The sequence below is a fragment of the Musca vetustissima genome, unplaced genomic scaffold (genome assembly GCF_032173495.1).
Source record: "Musca vetustissima isolate MV318-11 ecotype Yass unplaced genomic scaffold, APGP_CSIRO_Mvet_v1 utg1603, whole genome shotgun sequence".
Classification (NCBI taxonomy): Eukaryota; Metazoa; Arthropoda; class Insecta; order Diptera; family Muscidae; genus Musca; species Musca vetustissima.
Genome location: NW_026884791.1, coordinates 59,578 through 82,712, shown reverse-complemented (window position 1 = coordinate 82,712; position 23,135 = coordinate 59,578). Strand labels below are relative to the sequence as shown.

The following is a 23,135-nucleotide window of genomic DNA, read 5'->3' as shown; positions in this document are numbered from 1 at the left end:
TATTATTTTTTTTTTGACGATTTTGCATTTGGTTTCCTTGATATTGGACTTTAATTTTTCCAAAAGAATGTACTGTATCTCCCGAAGGCAAGCATTTGAAGGCAAAGAAAGTGTTAGGATCGAAATTTTTGTAGAGTATTTGGATAACAAAAAATCTCGACCTGTGTTAATTAGGCTAAGAAATAAGGACAAATAGGGCACGCTGGGGTCGACTCAAATGAATAAAATGTTCAACAAAACATATTTCTCAATCGATTTCAATAAGGACGTGAACAAAAAAATTACGTGCAATAGTTGAAAACAAAGATATAAATCTCTTTTTTCGTGAATTTTAGAGTTACTAGTAAAAATGCATCCCGTCATAACTCAAAAACTGGACCTTTTGCGAATTTTTCCTTCTGTGTTCCTAATATACAAGCCAAAAGCTTGCATACAGAAATTATTTTGGAGCGTCTCACGAATTCCTAAACCATATCCTTAAATAATGTATAGTATCAAATTGTCGACTACAATGTTTTATTTTTATTATTTATAACATTCAATTCTTGATATATGAAAGTTATAAATATTTTTTTGTTTCCAATAATATCTCAATATGATGTAATTCTATTCAGATCACAAAATAAATGCATCCATAATGCAAATATGTAATAATAAATGTGTGTGTGTTGTACATATTGTTTCCCTACTGTATCATCTAATCAAGATACATCATACAACACATGTGATTGTAAGCAGCAGCCAGGCAGGCAGTCATGTAAGTCATCGCAGTATAATTAATAAATTAATTTGTTATATAAAAACGCCATTTGGAGTATGGAAAAACAAACCCAGGCATTACATGAGCGAAGAGTGCAAAACAATAGCCGAACAACTACCGTAGTAAAGTAGATCTTTGAAACTGTTCACCAAAACTAAACAAAATAAAATGATCAAAACAACAACAAATTAAGAAACTACTCCCACGACAACGTGTTTAAAATTCTAGAAAATTTGTATTTTCTACATTGAAAATACGGCCAGTATTTTTTTCTATCTAAAAAAAAACGAGAACATAACTAAGCAATCGGCTTGTGGGATCTTTTTCGAACGGTTGAATAGATGCATTTTCCTAGCTGATCGAAAAAATTGCATTTTAATTGATCAATGATTAGAACGAACTGCTGTTGCAGTGCCTAGGTAACCGTTGTAAATTCAAAAATACTCAAACGCCCTCGCTGTAAATAATTATTCAGATCGTAGTTAGTTTTTTAAATATGAAAATATTTTCAAGGTTACAATTTGTTTTTTCGTAAAATACGAATGAACACACATCAACAACTATCAGCGGATGTTATAAAAAATTAAAAATCTTCTTCCAATTATCTAAAATTGTGATTAACAATTTTGTATTCAAATTTCCAGCAATGCAATTTACTTTAAACATATATATTTTACTCAAGGTGATTTATAAATTGTGTTATTTGATTCGAAAAAATATAAAATATATATTTATTAGTGTCGTTTTTGGGCCAACTAAATGCGACCTGTAATTTGCCATGGATCGATTCAAAAAGTTATTGTACGTATATCCTCAAAAATGAAATGGATGTATATATATATTCCTAAGTTCTGCAAGATGGTTAGTTAACGAAAATTATAAGTAATTTGATGATAATAGCAATCAAAAATTTCGCATATAAAACTCATAAAATTTTTTTTTTTCCAAAACTTTTGAGTTTCCGAACCTAGTACCAAGCAGTGTCAGAGGATATTTCAATGGTTAGAGCATCAATTGATATGTTCTCCGTCCAGAATTTTGAGACCGATTATATAAAAAAATTAATGTAAAATTAAAATTGATTTTTACTAACGTAGCTGGTGATAAAATTGATTCAACCAAATTGGCTGTAATTTGGTATTTTAGGCGATTATTAGGTACCAAATCATCCTACCAAATATTATTAATTTTTAGCGAAGCCCCTAAATAAGAGCAATCCCAAATTTCGAATTTGCTGTAATTTAGTATTTTGAATTCTCACTGTGTGTGTACCAAAAACAATTAATATTGACACCTTTTCGGTGTCAAAAAATTATTTTCAGCACGTTTTTCATGCTATTTTGTTACATAAAACTGCTAAGAAATAAAATATTTCATTTTTTTCTCATTTTGGAATCATTTTATTTGATTCAAAATATGATTTCACATTTGTAATCAGTGACCGGAGCTCTACGAAGCGTGATCAAAAGTATTTTGATTAAATACATTTTTAAAAAATTGACCGCCGTTTCCGATCTAATACGTTGGTTTGATACGTTTTTCTTGCAGAATCGTAATCTGCGTCCCCGAAATTCTTATATGTGAAATTTATTTATTTCATAAACACACTGTTCCAATTATGGCCAAAAATGGGATCTCTGGCCCATAGTGCACTGGACTATTTAGATCGGTTTCAGACGAACAAAATAACTAGGGTTGTGGATATGGAAAATCGGAAGTCGTTTAATTTCCATTTAATGAAAATCACATTACTGACTATATGACCTCTTTCATCAACTTGGAGGACGTCAATGTAACTATTTCCAACAGAGAATCCTAAATGAGAATTTCACTAATAATGAACCCGATAAATATGTATGCATAAATTTCAGATTTTTTATGCTGACACAATAAATCGGCTATATCTTCAAGAGTTGTTGAGATATTCACTTCAAATTTTAAAGAGACTTTCTTGGGAAGTTAAAGGTTCATATTAAATAAATAAATAAATTTAATTAAATAAAAATAAAACAATTGCCACATTAGTTCTCGTTGTCCGCACCATTAACTCTGCATCTGTTTTGCCCTCTCATTCCCTTTTAGTTATTTTTTATTCTCACAGCATCAAGTCATCGAGATACACAACAACAAATTGCCCCCACGCATAACCAACCACAATTAATAGTTCGGGCGATCTAAACATTTATTGTCATTTCAATTGTCAAAAAACATTAACAATTAAATAATACGGCTTATAATTAATTGATTTGATGAAATGTGGGTTTTTTTTCTTTTTTGCTAACTTGTTTATGGTATTGTAGTTGTTGTTGCTGCTACTGTTGGCGTTTTGTTGTTGTTGTTGCTGTTGTTGTTTTTGTTATCGTGTATTAATGTTTAATAACAACTAATTTACAAATTGAAACTAGACCGGTGGTGGTGGCCGGCAAGAAAATTGGTCAGATAATTGCCAATAAATTTGACATAAATACCGATAAGTACATTAAATGCTGTGCAAAATAACAAATGTTATTGCGGATTAACTGGGATATATTTTAAAAATTTTTTTTTTAGAAAATTATCGTATAAGATTTTGAACACATAACCTATGATATATAACTTAAATGTGTATTCCAATTATAGCGGAAATCGCACGCCATCGAAAAGAGTAAATATTAAAAATGTACTTCAAATTGGAATCTGAACTTGCTATTTTATTTATTTTATTAGTTGCAACAGTTCTGCATTAGGTCATCGTCATCAGCACTTGCGTTGCCTTGCCTTCACGTTTGTTGTGACTTTTCACTTCTCCACTAATAATAAATAAAAATATCAACATTCTATGTGCTTTTTCATTTCATTAAAGAAGTCCGACAGATATTGTGACGTGCCGTGTGGCGTATCTGTATGATAGCATCTTTGACATAATTGTGCCGATATGCCGATTATCTGTGTGCAGCATTAGCCGAGGAAAACATAACTTAGTAATTTCATACGCCAATCATATTTGTTATGGTTCTATATTTCGCTTGACTTTAGAATCAATAAACAGCAAATGACAATAATATTTTCTACAAAGAATGGGTACCGAATCGTTATCCATGAAACAATATTTTTGGGTTAAGTTAATGACATATTTCGTTCAAAGCTGGCCAAATGGTTTCTCGAATGTGTTGATTATCGTTATTCATTTTTTTTTTGTGGAAGAAAGTTTCAACAATTTTAAAATCAAATTAATTTTTAAGTTCTATTTTTCCACTATTTAACATCTGACCCACAGTATCATTCAGGCATGCCAATTATCGATGGTAATTAAAGTTTAAAATCGAACGTAGTTGTGTTTCATACATAAGCAATAATTTTCAGGAGAGCATAAATCCGGTGATAAACTTTTGTATGGTACAAATGTGTCTCATCGAAATATTGTTTTTAGTCCCCAAGTCTCTTTGGACCAAATCCGATCCAGACAGTTTGGAGTCGATTTACAAATGTCTGTTTCCCGAAGGGAGCAACTGATTTCATCCAAACTTTGCACGTCGTAATATTAATTTCGAACTTAAATCAAGGTTAAATATAGGGAAAATCGGAAAACTCCTTCTGGTATCTCCCCTAAAAAATGGTGCTGAAAATCAATTTTATAATATCTGATTTAAACCAAACTGTGCACAACCGAATATTTTAACCAACCATGTATTAAGTATAAAGATGGGACTGGGATTTATTTTTAATTTCTGAATCCTATATGAAGCTCCTTCCACTCCTTCTGGTAGCTCCCCCACAAAGTTTCAACATTTTTAAAATTTGTTAATTCAATATCAATTGTATGGAATGTGCGATTTGATACAAAATTGGACTCATCGTTCTACACCTTCTAGCATCTCCACACAAAATGGTCAATTTTGCTGCAAATTAATTTTATAGTATCATGCGAACGGACTATTCGATTTGAACTACACTTTGCACAACTTAATATTTTAATAATGTCTGTATCACTCCTCCTTGTAAGCTCAAACCCCAAACTTCTTCTTACAACTAAGTTATGTTATGTCTTCTGTACTCCCAGAAGAAGTTAGTGAGTGATAGTAAATTAAACATTTCATTCCTTGAATGTATTTGTAATTCATAACAATTCATTCTAGAATTCAATTTATAATACAATACAATCCTATAGTAATTGTAGAATTCTATTTGTAATTATAATTTTATTTGTAATTAGGGAGGGAGATTATCTTGAAACCAGTTTGACTTTTGACCTTGAACCTTATAGTGGCCAAGAACAAACTAAGCTACTCATTTATTTCAAGCCATGTTTCAACCACGCACTCTTTTTTTAATTGTAATATATGGTACCTAAAATATCCATGACCATTATACCTCTACCATCGAATGACATAGGGATCAATATGTTTACAACTTAAAAAAAAACGATGACGCTTAAATTCTATTCTAAGCACCGCAAGACTTTAAAATTATTCCACTTGTTTTTAATTTTTCAAATTTTCTTTGCAAAACATGACCTTGTTACACGTTATGAGTTTTAAGAACAGTATATAATAAAGCAAAGTTCGATTATATAAAATAATAAACTACATTCTCTTTTTGGATTTACTGCAAAAAGAAATGTTCCCACACTTCAAAAGCAAACCACAAAAAATTGCAAGAAACGATAAAGAAATAGAACGCAATTCTTCACAACAAATACTTTACATCCAAAACAACAAATCTATAGGCGTCACATAGCATGACCCCTTTTAGGCTCAGAAATGCCAGTTGGTAATAACAGCAGTATGCAATAAATCTTTTAGTTGTTTGTTGAGCCCACCACTAGAGGTCATGTAAAACCAAGAAAACGTTAGGGTGCTTCATGCAGAACATGTATACCTAGAACATTACAAACGAACTTGCAATACTTCTTCTCCAGTCACATAAATTTTAAAGTGTCACATTTGAGTAATTTGTTTCTTCTTCACATTATTTTGACAGATAATAGCTAAGCTGGCTAGTGAACAAAGGGAAACAAATAGTTAGGAATTAAAAAGACACCATCGTCTTTGTAACTTGTCTTAACCACCAGCACACACATACCGACATACATAAGCCACCCATCAACCCGCCAACAACCGGAGTATTATGTAGCTGACATTTAATTACAATGTTGCTTGGAATTACGTAAAAGCAAATGTTGTACTGCTTCAGTTTATGATGTGGAATTATTAACCGAAATTATTATTTTTATGCAGAGAATACATCCACCACCACCATCACCTAAGCAGCAGTGGCCCCCTTTCCCAAAGCATTTAGCACAGATAGTGAACGACTCGACTTATCTATTTAGTGGTCGGTTGCACGCTGCTACATCTACATGTCTGGGAAATCTTCCGTGTGGGAAACAATGCGAAAAGTTTGAAATCATTAAATGATTACATCCAAAGACAAAGAAGAGGCACAGAAAAGTGCTCTCGAAAACTACTTTGGGCTTTGTATGCGAGTTAGCGAAACAAGGCTAAGGTCGGATTATTTGCCTGAATTAAATGCAATCGTTCGTTCATAAAATACAACTGTCGATTGCAGACATCTGTATTTTGTCGAAAGCGAATGGTAGGGTAGTACACAACTTGAGTACATACATTGTTTAGTTTTTGAAGATTGTAATTGTGAAAATATACATATGTTAATTAAGAGACCACTGAGAATTTTATCAAACTAGAGACTTTTTGTTTACCTACATTGTTTATGAAAAACGGTAAGATAATATTGCAGAGTTACGTAAAATATATTAAAGTGGATACGGTATTTTTAATTTTGTTGTATACATACTACGTACACATAGCCCCAAGAGTTAGTGTTATTATTTGAATGTCGTTAAAATCTGCCAACTTTTATATATTGCATCCTTGTAACAGTATAAGAGTCATAAACATTATCGTTTTTTTTTCGTTAACTGCCTTATTAAAATATAAATATACACTGTTTGTGTAACTATTGTGTTGAGAATCAAACTTTCCATTTTCCCAGCACAAAAATATCGCTAATCCGAACAATTGATTGCAGACACCAATCCGGATAAACAATTTTTTGGGATTAACTAGGTTTTTTTAACATGGAAAACTCAAATTTTACGCTGGTCGCCTTCTTAGATATAGAGGGAGCCTTTAACAACGTTAAACTTGAATCCATAAACCACTCACTTAGGGAAGTTGGCATTCCTGATACTCTGACATATTGGATAAATAAAATGCTTAACAGCAGTATTATAAATTCAAGTGAGGGGGATACAAAAATCAGGAAAACGGTTACTAGAGGCCAGTGTTGCCAATTTAGCACTTTTAGTGCTAGATTTAGCACTTTTTAAACTCGTTTAGCATCAAAAAAATTGATCTAGCACCTAGCATCTTTTTTAGCATTTTTTTTATTTTTTGGATATTTTCAAAATTGTCCGACTATTTGGTTTTATACCAAAAATTTGCCGTTTTTCGATTCTACATAGACCTATTAAGCCATATGATGACTGTGACATTGTCTGGTATTAGGTTGTTTATTTGGGAAAATGAAAAAAAAAATCATGGACCTAAATTATAAACTTTCTGGAATGTCAAATTATAGCAACTTCATAGTAGCAAAAATGGGTCACGTCCCACTTTATATGGGAGTTATGTAAAAAATGGACCTACAATTAAAAGTCCAGACCCTGATGGTAGGCCTAGCATAATTCTTAAGAATTGATCATTACCTCTAATGTTACTATTAAACTCTTCCCATAAATTTGGTTATTTCCCTACTTGTTGGAAATAAAATGTTTGAAAATCTTCTTACTTTATGAACAAAATCATATTGGCTTTAGCATAAATTTAGTAAATTGGACATCATCTTACTTAGGTTAGATTTGAGGATGTGCAGTCACATGTGTGACTGCAACACTCTGAGACCGGTTAGGTCCGTTGTGATCAGTGTTGCCAATTTAGCACTTTTAGTGCTAGATTTAGCACTTTTTAAACTCGTTTAGCATCAAAAAAATTGATCTAGCACCTAGCATCTTTTTTAGCATTTTTTTTTATTTTTTGGATATTTTCAAAATTGTCCGACTATTTGGTTTTATACCAAAAATTTGCCGTTTTTCGATTCTACATAGACCTATTAAGTCATATGGTGACTGTGACATTGTCTGGTATTAGGTTGTTTATTTGGGAAAATGAAAAAAAAATCATGGACCTAAATTATAAACTTTCTGGAATGTCAAATTATAGCAACTTCATAGTAGCAAAAATGGGTCACGTCCCACTTTATATGGGAGTTATGTAAAAAATGGACCTACTTCGAAAAATTAAAGCCAACGAAGTGGAGAAAAGGGTTTTAAAAGTTTAAAAGTATGCAAATAGGACGGAAATTTTATATGGAGTATATGATCAAATATAGAAATTGACATCATAACAGAGGCCAGAGAATACGGCTAAACCCCTAAAAATACCGAAAATAGGTCGGTACTTTAAACCAGCCTCCGAAGCATACGAGCAATGTGATATTACAATCAATTCTATTAAAAAACGTCCACGACTGATCTCTGGAGGCTACCCCGAAACACGGCCCAATATTGATAATTCTTGGTATGGAGATTAGGCAGGAGCCTAATGAGAATCCAAAATATCAAATTGAAACCACTTTGGTTGAATAACGTGCCTAAAGTCACCAAACCACCGAATGATTGAGGTACCGCTCTATACCAAAACGTGGACCCATATTGATAATGTTTGGAAGGCAGATTTTTTATACCCTCAGCCTTATGGCTATTGAGGGTATATACACTTTGATACGGTGAAAATGTGCCTCATCGAAATATTGGTTTTAGACCCCATGTTTCTTTCTTCCAAAGTTAGTTTAAGTTCGAAGATGGTGAATATTGGTCCACTCCTTCTGGTACCTCCCCCACAAAATGGTAAAAATTGTGCTAAAAACTAATTTTATAATAACACGCAAACGGACTATCCTATTTTAACGAAGCTGTGTACAACCTATTATCTTCACCAAGCCTAGGTCAAGTAGGAAGATGGGACCCATTGGTCCACTTCTTCTGGTACCTCCTCTGGTAAATGCAATATCAGGCGAATTATTATTGCATCACGAAGATTGGACCCAGTAGATTATAAAATTTTATCAACATTAAATTCGAAACCTCTTTGGTAAAAACATATTTCTTATATAAAGCTAATAATATAATCTGACCTCCGCAAACCATAGGCTGGGGGTATATATCTGCCGGCAACACGGACTGACACTTTTTTACTTGTTTCCAATGAAAATCCAAAATATCAAATTATAGCTAAATCGGTTGGGGACACATCCTAGGAATATTAGCAATGTGCAGAATTTCAAAGATCTGTCTTCAATATTGCGAGCTATATATACATGGCTATATCGACATAGAATTTTATTCTGATTATGAATAAATAGGATATCAGGTGAATATTTCCAGGTTGCAAGCAAATTTTAAGAAATACAGATTTCATTATTAGCTATAAGCGAAATTCCTTCTATAAACTTTTTAGCACTTTTATTTGGCACTTTTTTAAATTTTTTAGCACTTTCTAGCATTTTTTAAAACAAAATCTAGCATTTTTTAATGACAAAGTTTTGGCAACACTGGTTGTGATCATCCACAAGAAAAGATACAGTGAAGAGAAGAGACCAAGAAGACAGATCTATAGGGGAGAGAAGAGTATTAAATTAAAGGAGTGAAGAATGAGTGAAGGTCGATGGTCCTATGAGTCAGACAGAAAAAGTATTACGTGCCAAGGTTATGTGCTCCTAACCATTTTATGTTTCTAATTATGCTGTAGATTAGAGCAGGTTCGGTTGATGAGAAGAAGCTGAGACCCGGTAGAAAATGAGCACCCATTAGTCTGAGTCGCCTGTAAGCCAGGGCTGGGCAGTGACACAGGAGATGCTCAATTGTCTCCTCCTCGTCAACACAGAGTCTACAGTAATCAGTTGCATCAAGATCCCATTTACTAGTAGGGCCCTGATGTTGCAGAGACCAGTGATGATTCCCGTCATCACTCTAATTTCAGCTTTGTTCAGGTTCAATAGTGAGTGCGTTCTTTTGGTAGACAGAGTCGGCCAGATTGATCTTGACACGTTGCACCTAGGTTCGTTGTGCCAAAGTTCGCGGGCTGTATCGTCAAACAATGCCTCGAAGTTCCTATAGAAAAGACATATGGGTGGTTTAAGTGAGTCATCAGTTTCTAGATCGGTGGATTGAGATCCTCGTCTAGCTAGTTCGTCCGCTCTTTCATTACCCAAGAGCCGCTTGACTATCCACAAAGATAGTCACCGGTTCAACGACCTCAGCATCCAGGTTTTTTTATCAATTCCGCTGCCTTCCAGATCGCGAAGATTTCAGCTTGGAAAACACTACAATTACTATCCAGCTTGTAGGTCAACTCAAGGCCTAACCTTTCACAGTAGACGCCTGCCCCAGTACCTTCTTCCATCTTGGATACGTCTGTATAGAAGGCCAGACCGTCCAGAGGAGGGTTACTTCTTTTCCAGTCGTCTCTACTAGGGATAACGACATCTACATCGTCAAATCTAAGGATTGGTGATATATAGTCGCTTAGTTTAGCGCGTTGGTCCAATGCTATACCTGGTTCATTTAGAATACTACTATGCCCAAAGGTACAGTTCCGCCAGAGTTTTTGTTCGTGTAGCCTTAGGGCGCTACGCGCAGCCTGACACTTAATGCTGAGGCCCAAAGGCTTGAAGTACAGCATTGCGTTCAGAGCTGCTTGTGGCGTACTCCTTCTGGCTCCTGTAACTAAAATCGCGGCGGTTCTTCGTACCTTGTCTAATGTCGACTAGATGTCGACTTGAGGCTCAGGCAGTTCCACCAAACAAGAGAGCCATAGGACAAGATGGGCTTCACCACAGTGTTATACAACCAGTGTATAGTCGATGGTTTAATCCCCCAGCTTTTCCCAATAGAGTTCTTGCATGCATAGAGTGCAATCATTCCTCTCTTCGCCCGCTCCTCAACGTTCCTTTTCCATCGTAGTTGACAGTCCAGGATTGTGCCGAGGTACTTTGCTTCGGGAGATAGGTGAAGTTGCAACCCATCCAATGTTGGTGGAACAAAAACGCCGAGCTTACGCTTCCTAGTAAACATTACCAGTTCCGTCTTCGTTGGATTTACACCAAGACCATGTGCCCTGGCCCAGCGTGACAGCGTCAGTAAGGCAATTTGCATAAGCTCAGAGATTGTAGACGGAAATTTTCCGGAGATCAATATCACCACGTCGTCCGCATAAGCTACAACTTTGATACCTTCCCCGTCCAATTCCCTCAAAATGATATTAATTACCAGTAGCCATAGTAACGGCGAAAGCACCCCTCCTTGAGGTGTGCCTCTAGCAGTGTTGCCAAAACTTTGTCATTAAAAAATGCTAGATTTTGTTTTAAAAAATGCTAGAAAGTGCTAAAAAATTTAAAAAAGTGCCAAATAAAAGTGCTAAAAAGTTTATAGAAGGAATTTCGCTTATAGCTAATAATGAAATCTGTATTTCTTAAAATTTGCTTGCAACCTGGAAATATTCACCTGATATCCTATTTATTCATAATCAGAATAAAATTCTATGTCGATATAGCCATGTATATATAGCTCGCAATATTGAAGACAGATCTTTGAAATTCTGCACATTGCTAATATTCCTAGGATGTGTCCCCAACCGATTTAGCTATAATTTGATATTTTGGATTTTCATTGGAAACAAGTAAAAAAGTGTCAGTCCGTGTTGCCGGCAGATATATACCCCCAGCCTATGGTTTGCGGAGGTCAGATTATATTATTAGCTTTATATAAGAAATATGTTTTTACCAAAGAGGTTTCGAATTTAATGTTGATAAAATTTTATAATCTACTGGGTCCAATCTTCGTGATGCAATAATAATTCGCCTGATATTGCATTTACCAGAGGAGGTACCAGAAGAAGTGGACCAATGGGTCCCATCTTCCTACTTGACCTAGGCTTGGTGAAGATAATAGGTTGTACACAGCTTCGTTAAAATAGGATAGTCCGTTTGCGTGTTATTATAAAATTAGTTTTTAGCACAATTTTTACCATTTTGTGGGGGAGGTACCAGAAGGAGTGGACCAATATTCACCATCTTCGAACTTAAACTAACTTTGGAAGAAAGAAACATGGGGTCTAAAACCAATATTTCGATGAGTCACATTTTCACCGTATCAAAGTGTATATACCCTCAATAGCCATAAGGCTGAGGGTATAAAAAATCTGCCTTCCAAACATTATCAATATGGGTCCACGTTTTGGTATAGAGCGGTACCTCAATCATTCGGTGGTTTGGTGACTTTAGGCACGTTATTCAACCAAAGTGGTTTCAATTTGATATTTTGGATTCTCATTAGGCTCCTGCCTAATCTCCATACCAAGAATTATCAATATTGGGCCGTGTTTCGGGGTAGCCTCCAGAGATCAGTCGTGGACGTTTTTTAATAGAATTGATTGTAATATCACATTGCTCGTATGCTTCGGAGGCTGGTTTAAAGTACCGACCTATTTTCGGTATTTTTAGGGGTTTAGCCGTATTCTCTGGCCTCTGTTATGATGTCAATTTCTATATTTGATCATATACTCCATATAAAATTTCCGTCCTATTTGCATACTTTTAAACTTTTAAAACCCTTTTCTCCACTTCGTTGGCTTTAATTTTTCGAAGTAGGTCCATTTTTTACATAACTCCCATATAAAGTGGGACGTGACCCATTTTTGCTACTATGAAGTTGCTATAATTTGACATTCCAGAAAGTTTATAATTTAGGTCCATGATTTTTTTTTCATTTTCCCAAATAAACAACCTAATACCAGACAATGTCACAGTCACCATATGACTTAATAGGTCTATGTAGAATCGAAAAACGGCAAATTTTTGGTATAAAACCAAATAGTCGGACAATTTTGAAAATATCCAAAAAATAAAAAAAAAATGCTAAAAAAGATGCTAGGTGCTAGATCAATTTTTTTGATGCTAAACGAGTTTAAAAAGTGCTAAATCTAGCACTAAAAGTGCTAAATTGGCAACACTGATCACAACGGACCTAACCGGTCTCAGAGTGTTGCAGTCACACATGTGACTGCACATCCTCAAATCTAACCTAAGTAAGATGATGTCCAATTTACTAAATTTATGCTAAAGCCAATATGATTTTGTTCATAAAGTAAGAAGATTTTCAAACATTTTATTTCCAACAAGTAGGGAAATAACCAAATTTATGGGAAGAGTTTAATAGTAACATTAGAGGTAATGATCAATTCTTAAGAATTATGCTAGGCCTACCATCAGGGTCTGGACTTTTAATTGTAGGTCAATTTTTTACATAACTCCCATATAAAGTGGGAAGTGACCCATTTTTGCTACTATGAAGTTGCTATAATTTGACATTCCAGAAAGTTTATAATTTAGGTCCATGATTTTTTTTCATTTTCCCAAATAAACAACCTAATACCAGACAATGTCACAGTCACCATATGACTTAATAGGTCTATGTAGAATCGATGATTTTGTTCATAAAGTAAGAAGATTTTCAAACATTTTATAACATTTTATTTCCAACAAGTAGGGAAATAACCAAATTTATGGGAAGAGTTTAATAGTAACATTAGAGGTAATGATCAATTCTTAAGAATTATGCTAGGCCTACCATCAGGGTCTGGACTTTTAGTTGTTTTCTCGCTTGACTTGGTATGAAAGTCATAAATATTTGATATATCTTTGCTATTTCATATGGAGTAGTGGAGCTTTTTTCAAATTCTTGTATGTTTAGAAAAGACGTTTCTTTTTAGATTAACAAATTCATAAAAAAATTTTGGATTGGATTTAAAATTATCCTTAACTTTTTTATGGTAAATATTATACAACCATCGGGATTCTATTGTATATTTGGATCTATAAACACAATTGTTAGGGTGGACTATAGAGAACCCTAAATTTTATATTTTCTAAAAGTATTTTTTATAGTTTTTTTATACTTGACAATTCGCGTGTATTCCATGGATGTCTATCATAGTTCGTAGTTCTAACAGTAGGTAGGCACACATTCTGATATATATATACAGTATTTTTCGGTTAATTGAACCTACGGTTAATTGGTTTCCACGCTTAATTGAACCACATGATGGGTCAAAAATATTTCATTTCATAGTAAGCGGGTTTTTATAATTGACAATTCGCGGTTAATTGAACAAAAATTTGTGCAAATTTTGATGTGCAATTAACCGAAAAATACTGTATATATATTTTTTTTTAATAACATCAAGCTTATCTATTTAAAATTTGAGATGAATGACGCTGGTGGCAAAAATGATTCATATGTTGGTCAGTATCAGTTTCCTGTCCAAATGTTCTAAGTTTCCCATGACTTGGTGTTATGAAATATTACCATAAGCATATCATTAAAAAGAGATATTTAAATGTTTAAAAAAAATCATCAATAAACATATATACGAACCTCTAGGTGGAGGGCCTGCCTTCGGTGCTGAATGTGAGCATGGTCGTCCTATTTTGGAAACTGAAGACGATGAGGCGCTGAAATTTGTTGGAGCTTTTAGGCGACTCACGGGTCCACCAGTAACGGACGAGGTAGGTGTTGTGGCACTGGATCTAGGAGTTGCAGGGATGGATTGCGCTGCCGTTGTTGTTGATGACGACGACGTTGGTACTGGGCCACCAGTGGCACCAGCTGCGATTGTTGTCTCATTTTGATCACTCATTTTATTTTCTTATTTATTTTTGACACTGGCTTAAATCTAGTAGTAGAACCGATTGTCAGAATATGAATAAAAATATAGAGATATGTTTCTAGGTCTGCTGTCAGTCGAATTTAATAGGTGTGTCGAACAATAAGTTGTCAATTTTGTCAAGCCCTACGTCTACAACAATTTTCTGACTTGATCGGTAACCAACTAGAAATTTAGCCTTCACACTTTTAAACACTCGCGAAACGCACCCTCGTATTTTCGTATTTCGAATCGGATATTGTGGTGAATCCGGTTTGGGGTTTCTTATTCGATTACGCTGAACTTACCTCAATGTTGGTATTTCAAGATACCTTTACCGTATACCGTTGATGACAATTAAGATATTGGCAACGCTGCTTTTCTCACGCTCACTCTCCTCTCAAATTGAAACTCGAGCAATGACAACAAACAGCTGAGCACGAATATAAACACAAAGCATACGGGAACAAAACAAACAACAAATAATTTGTATTTGACCGTTTTTTTTTGATATTTTCGTTTTGGCCTTCTCTTCACAACACACTGACACAGACCGTTTGGCTGGCTTCTTCTTTTCTTGTTGTTACAAATTCCGTTTGTTTTTCTTTCTACTGGCTGATCTCAACTGGCAGCGACGATGGCCTCTATTTAGTATATTTTTAATATTAATTTTTTTATTATGCAAATATTTGTTTGGTATTTTGTCACGCTGTTAATTTATGCATCCCCGAAAATAAGAACCGAATGAACGCACGTTGACAGTGACGCTGCGACGACACAATGTGACACGGACGACAATTAGAAAATGATTTAGATTTCGATTTTTTGATGCTGCTCTATTGACGTTCTCAATTGAATTTGATTTAACGTTTTATGACTTGTTTCAATTGTTGACGGCTTCTCTTTCCCCTTGGCTGCATTGACACATTTATCTTTCTTAATTCGGAGCAGAGTACACAATACAAACACACACACTCACGCACAATCAACTCAACTCACAGTTTTCTCGCTCACAATTGCTGCAATTATTTTATTAGTGAAATTGTTATTGTTTTTAAAATCGTGATTTGAAAGTGGCCCACGAATTTGTTATTCCATTATATAATGAGGTCGCGTTGCGTATATCCGCCGAATGTACAAAAAATTGCTTTAATTCTAATAAATTAATAGTATTTAATGCAGCTCTTTTGATTCTATCTTAAACGAAACATTTACGTTTACGATTTGAAGGGGGATGAAACGTACGTTGAAACGCGAGAGCACGAAAATGACAAATGAAACTTTTTTCGCAACTGAGTCTAGTAGTGTCAGAGGCAGTGTTGGAAAATCTCGTACTAATGTAACAGACGTGGCACAAACAGTCAGCTGTGCGGTAAAATAGTACAAAAATCGTTTATTTTTCAGTAGAGTTTCATTGTTACTGTTGTTCAGTTATTCAGAGCAATGCTTCCAATTTCAAAAAGATGTTTAAATATATGAAGTGTAGCAACTCACATTCTGTCTTTCTAATTGGTTGTAACAAAATGATAATAATAGTTTTTTTTTTATATCCCAATAATTTATAACAATTTGTACAAATTATTACTAGTTGTTTTTTGATAACATAAAAGTTCAGTAAATGAGACTAAGTTGAGAGAAAACTTTCGGCAGTTGTGTACTGAGCATTGAAAAATTCTTACTGGTAAAGTTTACTCAGTAACAACGTTACCTAAAATTCAACGGAGCGTACAAAAATATTCAACATACCCACTATGGCAAAATGTTTTGTACGGCCGTATTACCCAAATACGTCGAATCGATATCTCTTAGCGAAACAAAATTAAAAAATTATACAATGTATTCATATATTTCACATTCTTATTGAAATTTTCATATTTTCTTTTATTTTCGTTTCTATTTTCAACAAAAGAAAAAACAAAACTATCAATACAATAATCCATGGGATAATTATTACAAGGTAGGGCACAGCTCAAGGTATATTTAATAAGGTAGTCGCATCGGCCCAGCTGTTGGACAAATAAATGTCAAAAATGTTGTTGTAATGTTGAACCAAAAAATTAAAAAACAAAATTATGAATGAAAATCTCAATTTCGAAGAGCTTTTTTGGCAATACTTTTATTAACATTTTCTACAAGAATTTGTGTAAAAAAATCTTGCCAATCTGTTTGTTTTGGCAAAATATTTTTGACATATCAAAATACAACAACCGATGTTTGTTGTAGAAATTCGCCGATGCGGCTACCTTGTATATCTACCTTGGCACAGCTACCAACTGATTAAAATTTTTTCTCATTGTGGCTTGTTCCATCAAATCAAAATACATATTTTGTGTATGTGTGTGTATTGTTTTGAATACTATGTCAAAGAAATTCAAAATAAATTGAAATATATTCAAATTTAATTGAAATGAAAATTATGTTTTTAATACCATAGACAGACGACGGCCTTAATTTGCATTAAAAAGTTCTTAATTTGAATTAATATTTACCCCTGACAGACGAGAGTTTCTGCATTTACAAAACAGTTTTTTGCTTCAAAACAATTGTTTGTGTGTGTGTAGGATAAAATTTTTTTCATTTGTTTCGATATTTTTCGGGATTACAGCTTTAGGAAATAGATACATGACATAAAGGAGGAATAGCAACTATGATCTTAGCAAAACAGCTCCCAATTTAAAAAATGATTGAAATTTGCCTTAAATTCTTATTTTTATTTTCATAAATATACATAAATAAATTTGACAAGAAACAATTAATTTTCGACAGCATTGCCATATGTGTGTGCCTAATTCAGTATAAATTCAGTTTGATTTTGTGCATTAACAACACATATAAATGAGGATAATGTACAAGTTAATTTGAATTAAGGCTGTTAATGCAAATTAAGGCTGTCGTCTGTCTAGGCTATAACATGTTCGTCTAGAAGTAATTACATTGTTATGGATGAAACAAACATTTGATGGATTTTGGGAAGAAATCATAATCTTTCATTCATTTTTCGCGTTTTTAGTTTTGTGTTGAAAAAAATGTCAAATAAACACAAACACTTGTTGCATATATTTATTTTATTTTTGGCAGAAGAGGCCACACGTGCATAGTTGTTTTTTTGTTATTCACCTCAAGCTGCCCTACCTTGTATTATTGTACCATGCAATAATCTGAATATTTTATTTTTTAGAGATAATAAGCCATATGCTCATGAAATATATAAAATTAATTTATATAAATTTGGATTATTTATTTGGATTTTACTGGATGTTGTTCGATAACTTTTATCAATATTTTCGTATGAGAGAACAAACTATCTCAATACAAGTTACTGAGTAATTTTTACTCAGTAAGTTATCGGACAAACTTTTTTTTTCATTTTTTTGATGAGTCGACTTTAATATTCATATATTAGTTTTTGACAGTTGTAGAGGAGTACTTTCACACTTTTTAACTGTTTCTCCTTCTTACGGTGCTGTTACACAGTATGTTTTTTTTTAATTTATTTACATATGGAAATCTATGACATACCTTATACTAGGCAGTCTCATGCAGACATATGAATCCAATTTTTTCATAATTTTACGTTTCAGCTTTTAAAATTTAAATGAGAATATCCTCCTTCGACATCGACACATAGTATGTGTTCTTTCATTTTATAATACCATAGACAGACGACAGGCTTAATTTGCATTAAAAATGTCTTAATTTGAATTAATATTTACCCCTGACAGACGAGAGTTTCTGCATTTACGAAACAGTTTTTTGCTTCAAAACAATTGTTTGTACGTGTGTAGGATGAATATTTTTACATTTGTATCGATTTTTCGGGATTACATCTTTAGGAAATAGAAATAATGGCGGAATAGCAACTATGATCATAGCAAAACAGCTCCCAATTTAAGAAATGGTTGAAATTTGCCTTCATTTCTTATTTTTATTTTCATAAATATAAATAAATTTGACAAGAAACAATTAATTTTCGACAGCATTGCCATATTGAAATTGCCTAATTCAGTATAAATTCAGTTTGATTTTGTGCATTAACAACACATAAAAATGAGGATAATGTACAAGTTAATTTGAATTAAGGCTGTTAATGCAAATTAAGGCTGTCGTCTGTCTAGGCTATAAGCTAACGATATAGAACTAAAAACGTTTAATATTTGGTCTGTTCCAGTACTTTTTAATAGTAATCTCATGCAGACATATGGTTCCAATTTTTTTCATAAATTTACTTTTGACTTTCAACATTTAGATTAAAATACCTTCTTTTGAAATGTACACACATCATTTGTTCAGTGGCATGGTACAATTATAAAACGTAACAGCAAAATCCAGCTGATTTGATTCCTACTAGTATTACTAGAGTCAATATGAATATGACAAATTATGTTTTTAAAAATCACCCAACAGGAAAATTAGGAACGTATACAATTCGAAATTGTTCTTTATTAAATGTCCTCCAGTATTCAATTTAATCAACCTGTCTGCTGGGAAAGTATGAGGAAGCAAATCTTTCTTCATGGAATAACCCGCAATTCCCAGCATTTTCATATGTGATACACATATATGTGGCAATGGGTCAATTATAGAAAAGATGTGGAAGCGATTGTAATATAAATTTGATGGATTTTCATTCATGTTTTTCAATTTTATTTTGAGGATTCGAAATATTACATTTTCATTTGTTTGTTTATTTACATTTTTCTGTCAAATGACGTTGATACTAGTATAACTTACAACAACAAATGTCCATGTGGCTGTTGTATCGTTTGTTGTACAACAACGTTTGCTGCTACCTTCTATTATTATACCATAGTTCATTGGCAAAATTTGCAAAATTATTAATATTTTAATAAATAAAAACTCTAAAACTCATAAATATATGTTGTTGCATGGTAGCACCCACATTCATCTTTATAACAATTTGAAGCCGTGGAAATTAATGTTTTCAATTTGCTGAAAATATGTCAATCGACATACACAAAATTTTATAGTATTTATTTTTTATTTTATTTGAAATTGATGTATGAATTACATATTAAAAAGGTTTGTCGTTATGCATTTCTCAAATGAGACTACCTGACTACTGAGTAATTATGCTATGGTAAAAGGGAAACATTTCAAAATCGCTCTCAGAGTACAAACTAATTTGAAAAGTTCGGGAACGCAAATCTAGTAAATATTGTAGTATCTTTATACTTTTATGTCTTTGGTAGCTTCGGCATTTGATGGATGTTAATTGATGGACAGTTAATTGTTTTGATATTCCATACCTTTAGATCAAAGCTAGTTATGTACAATAAGAGCTTCATATCGAAAACGCGTTTCCGAAGGTGCCCCAGCCTCCCCTACATGACATTACCCTGTCGTCAAATGAGTAGCTAACTACAAAAAAAAAAACAGAAAAACTGACAGCACATATGACATTGATGGCTCGTGTGACAAAGCCTTAATAAAGACTTAGACGCTGTCAATCGTTTCTGGAAGAAAGCTTTTTTATATTTCGAAACCCCGATTTAGACAATATGGAAATTCCATATTGGGCGTTGAGAGAAATATTTAAAAATTCCTAATGTAAAATTGTTTAACTTTGACATAAGACCAACAGACAACAATCGTAACAAATATATTTATTATTTAAATAACTTAATTTTTCCAACCAACCATATGTGGGTTAAACTACTTCAATGAGGATTTATTTGGCATATATACAATGGAATTGACTATTTAAAACCACCGAATTAACGAAATCCGGTACAATGTAAACGTACTATAAATAATAGATAAACCGAATTATTTCCCACAGTTTATTTTAGGGAATCGTTCATTTGAACTAGATCATTGGAATTACAACAGGTGTCAAAATAAAAATACGTTATTTATTGTTGATCGATTACTAATTCTGAATATAAATATTCCACTCAGAGATATATGACAACTTGTATTTTACATAAAAACAAGAGAATAAATTGAGCAAAACTAATTTTGGTTTTAGAAATAATTGGTCTGTTCCCGTACAGCAAGAATCTACTGGATTTTACTATTTTCTTCGTTAACATAAAGGAAAATTCGTTATCGTAGTAAAGAGTAGTAGATTCTTGCAGTACGGGAACAGACCAAATGTCATATTTTCTCGTTCAAAATAGGAATTTCTTTTTTGAATTTGTAGCAACCTTTTTTCTGTCAACATGTTATGTTGATAGAAACAAAGCAACATGCGAATGATGTTTAAAGCGGATCTAGACGATGAGCAACATGCGTTTGTGTTTCAAAACGGATCGGAGGAGACACTGACAGTTTCGATTGCATTTCGATTACGAGTTGTTATCGACCAGCCCAGTCCAATCGAATCGATTTATGATTCCTTGGAGAAAATACCAAAAACAACTCAGAAATAAAACAGCCCTGAAACGTGAAAGAACTGAACTGTGCTGTTCGCGTCAGTTGTCGGCAGAAACGATAAGAAGAAAGAAAGAGGGAAGATATATTCTAGGAATTAATATGTGCAGTGTGAGAGAGTGTGCCTATGTGTGTTTGTGGGAATAAAACAAAAATAAAATTTTATCAGAAGAAAAGCCAAAAATATAAATTAAAAGAAAAGGAAAATTATAAATGAAATCGGTTGAAATTCGAATTGATATCAGTTAAATTGGCTGCATCACAGTATCTTGTGTGTGAAAAATGAAATAAATTCGATACGACATCATCGAGTGCAAGTGATAGAGGATTTTTCGAATTGTGTGTATCGTGAAAAAAGGTCTCTTGAAAGCAGAAGCCTCCTCCAGGGAGAGGGAGTTAAGATCAAATGAGGATGGCAGCGACAGCTGCCGTCTACAATCGGCTCCACAATACGAGTGTGGGAGTGGTTGGGGGCGGTGGCAGTAATTCAGTGTCTGGAGGCAGCAGTGGCACAGCCACTGGTGGACACCATCATCAGTTGGCACGTTCCCTGGAGCGAATCCTTGAAGAGGCCCATCTAAGCGGGGAACTGATACTGACCAATCGAAAGTTGAAGGATTTTCCAAAAACTGGAACTAAGTTCAATTTAAGTGACACCGTCATTGCTGGTAAGTCGTTGCTACGCTACTTCATTACCTTAATTCACATTCTGTCTGCATTAGCATCCTTTATCTTTGTGGCAATAAGATATTTGCAATATTGTCCGTCCGTCCGTCTGTCTGTTGGGTGCGGTCGGTCGTGGTGGCATGACACACAACACAGACACAGTCACTCGACCAGCTGAGTCCTTTTCTCCAGCCACATGCTCAGATGTTTTTCTGCGATACGGTGGAGTTTTATAAATTTGCCAAATTTAGAATGAATCGCCGTCAAATATTAAAAATCATTGCTAAAAATAAGAATTTAGCACATTTTTCCTGAGTGTTTAGTACAAAAACGGTGGGGACAATTTAAAGGGTATGATGAGGGTATACGGAAGAAGTTAATGTTTGTCGAGAGACGATTGAATCGATACTTCAACCACCTTTTCTGGGTATGTCGGGTGCATACACACTCAATTCTCCATACTTGGTCGTTTAGTGTGGTAAAAATCAGCTGCTTTTGTGTGCGTGTTTCGAGGAAGGGTCGTCGGTATACTGCTGCCATCCAGCTAGCATGAAGAGAGGCAGAAGTGGAAGTGGAATTGTGAGCAAGTTGTGTTGGTGCATTTTTCGTCCATATGGTATTGTGGCTTTCGCTCTCGCTCCTCTTTCAAGGACAATCAATATTATGTCTTTCATGTGGAAAACATTCGTATTTTAATTCGTTTTTCATTATAAAAAAACCACACACACAAACCGTGTGTTGAGCGAGGGGATAGATAGGTGGATGAAAGTAAATGTCCACAGAAACGAACACCACCCTCCAGATGTAACTGCCGCCTGCATGCACTCGCACTCCTCACATGTTGTAAATGTTGAACGTATTCTTTACATGTTGCACCCCTTGGCAACATTTTCCATGTGTCATTGTGGCGACTCAGTAGATTTCACTTGACAGTAAGTAGCAAATGTCACATCTTGTGAATTTTGCTGCAGTGAATTTTTAATAGATGGGTGACTTGAAGATATTTTATTTGGTTTTATCTTAAATATTCGATTGTTTAATGATGACAGTGCAGTATTAATGATGGGCAGGCGCACTAAAAGAGATTAGATGGCATATAGAGAATTATGCGAACACAAATCTGCAATACATGGGTGGTGTTCGAATTTCATGGAACATTTTTCATATAAAAAAGAAGAAAAAACTTACATAGGACTATAGGCATATTGAAAAATGTTAGTATTTAAAAAATACAATTGCTGTTTTTTTTTTTTTTTTTTTTGTAAGGACGCAGGAAGTTTTCAGTGATCGTTTTTTTGTCGTTAAAAATTTTTTTGTATTGCAACAATCATTTCAAACATAATTAAGGTATTTTATTCTAATGCATTAGCTACAAAAAATATTACAAATTTACGTGATTAGCCCACATTTGAACACACTCAAGGGAGCAGCTTTGAATATGTTCAAAGGTGTCTCTGACAAAGGTTTTTATTGTACAGAAGTCACAATCAATCAGTGGGTGATACTGATCTCGATTTAAACTTCGCAGATGTACCAAATAAAGACTCAGTTGCTGT

At 33.9% G+C, this 23,135-nt stretch overlaps 2 protein-coding genes across 2 annotated transcripts in view; one reads left to right on the top strand and one right to left on the bottom strand.

Annotated features, from left to right (window-relative positions):
* The window catches only part of LOC133331801 (restin homolog), a 70,769-nt gene extending 56,354 nt beyond the window's left edge, over window positions 1–14,415 (bottom strand). Inside the window, exon 1 of the mRNA XM_061540177.1 lies at window positions 14,253–14,415. The gene's annotated coding sequence lies outside the window, so the exon portion shown is untranslated. The remainder of the gene's footprint in view (window positions 1–14,252) is intronic.
* Window positions 14,416–21,315: 6,900 nt separating this feature from the next.
* LOC133331804 (leucine-rich repeat and calponin homology domain-containing protein) overlaps window positions 21,316–23,135 on the top strand; it is a 30,396-nt gene continuing 28,576 nt past the window's right edge. The window contains exon 1 of the mRNA XM_061540179.1: window positions 21,316–21,581. Coding sequence (XP_061396163.1) covers window positions 21,320–21,581 — 262 coding nt within the window. The 5' untranslated portion in view covers window positions 21,316–21,319. The remainder of the gene's footprint in view (window positions 21,582–23,135) is intronic.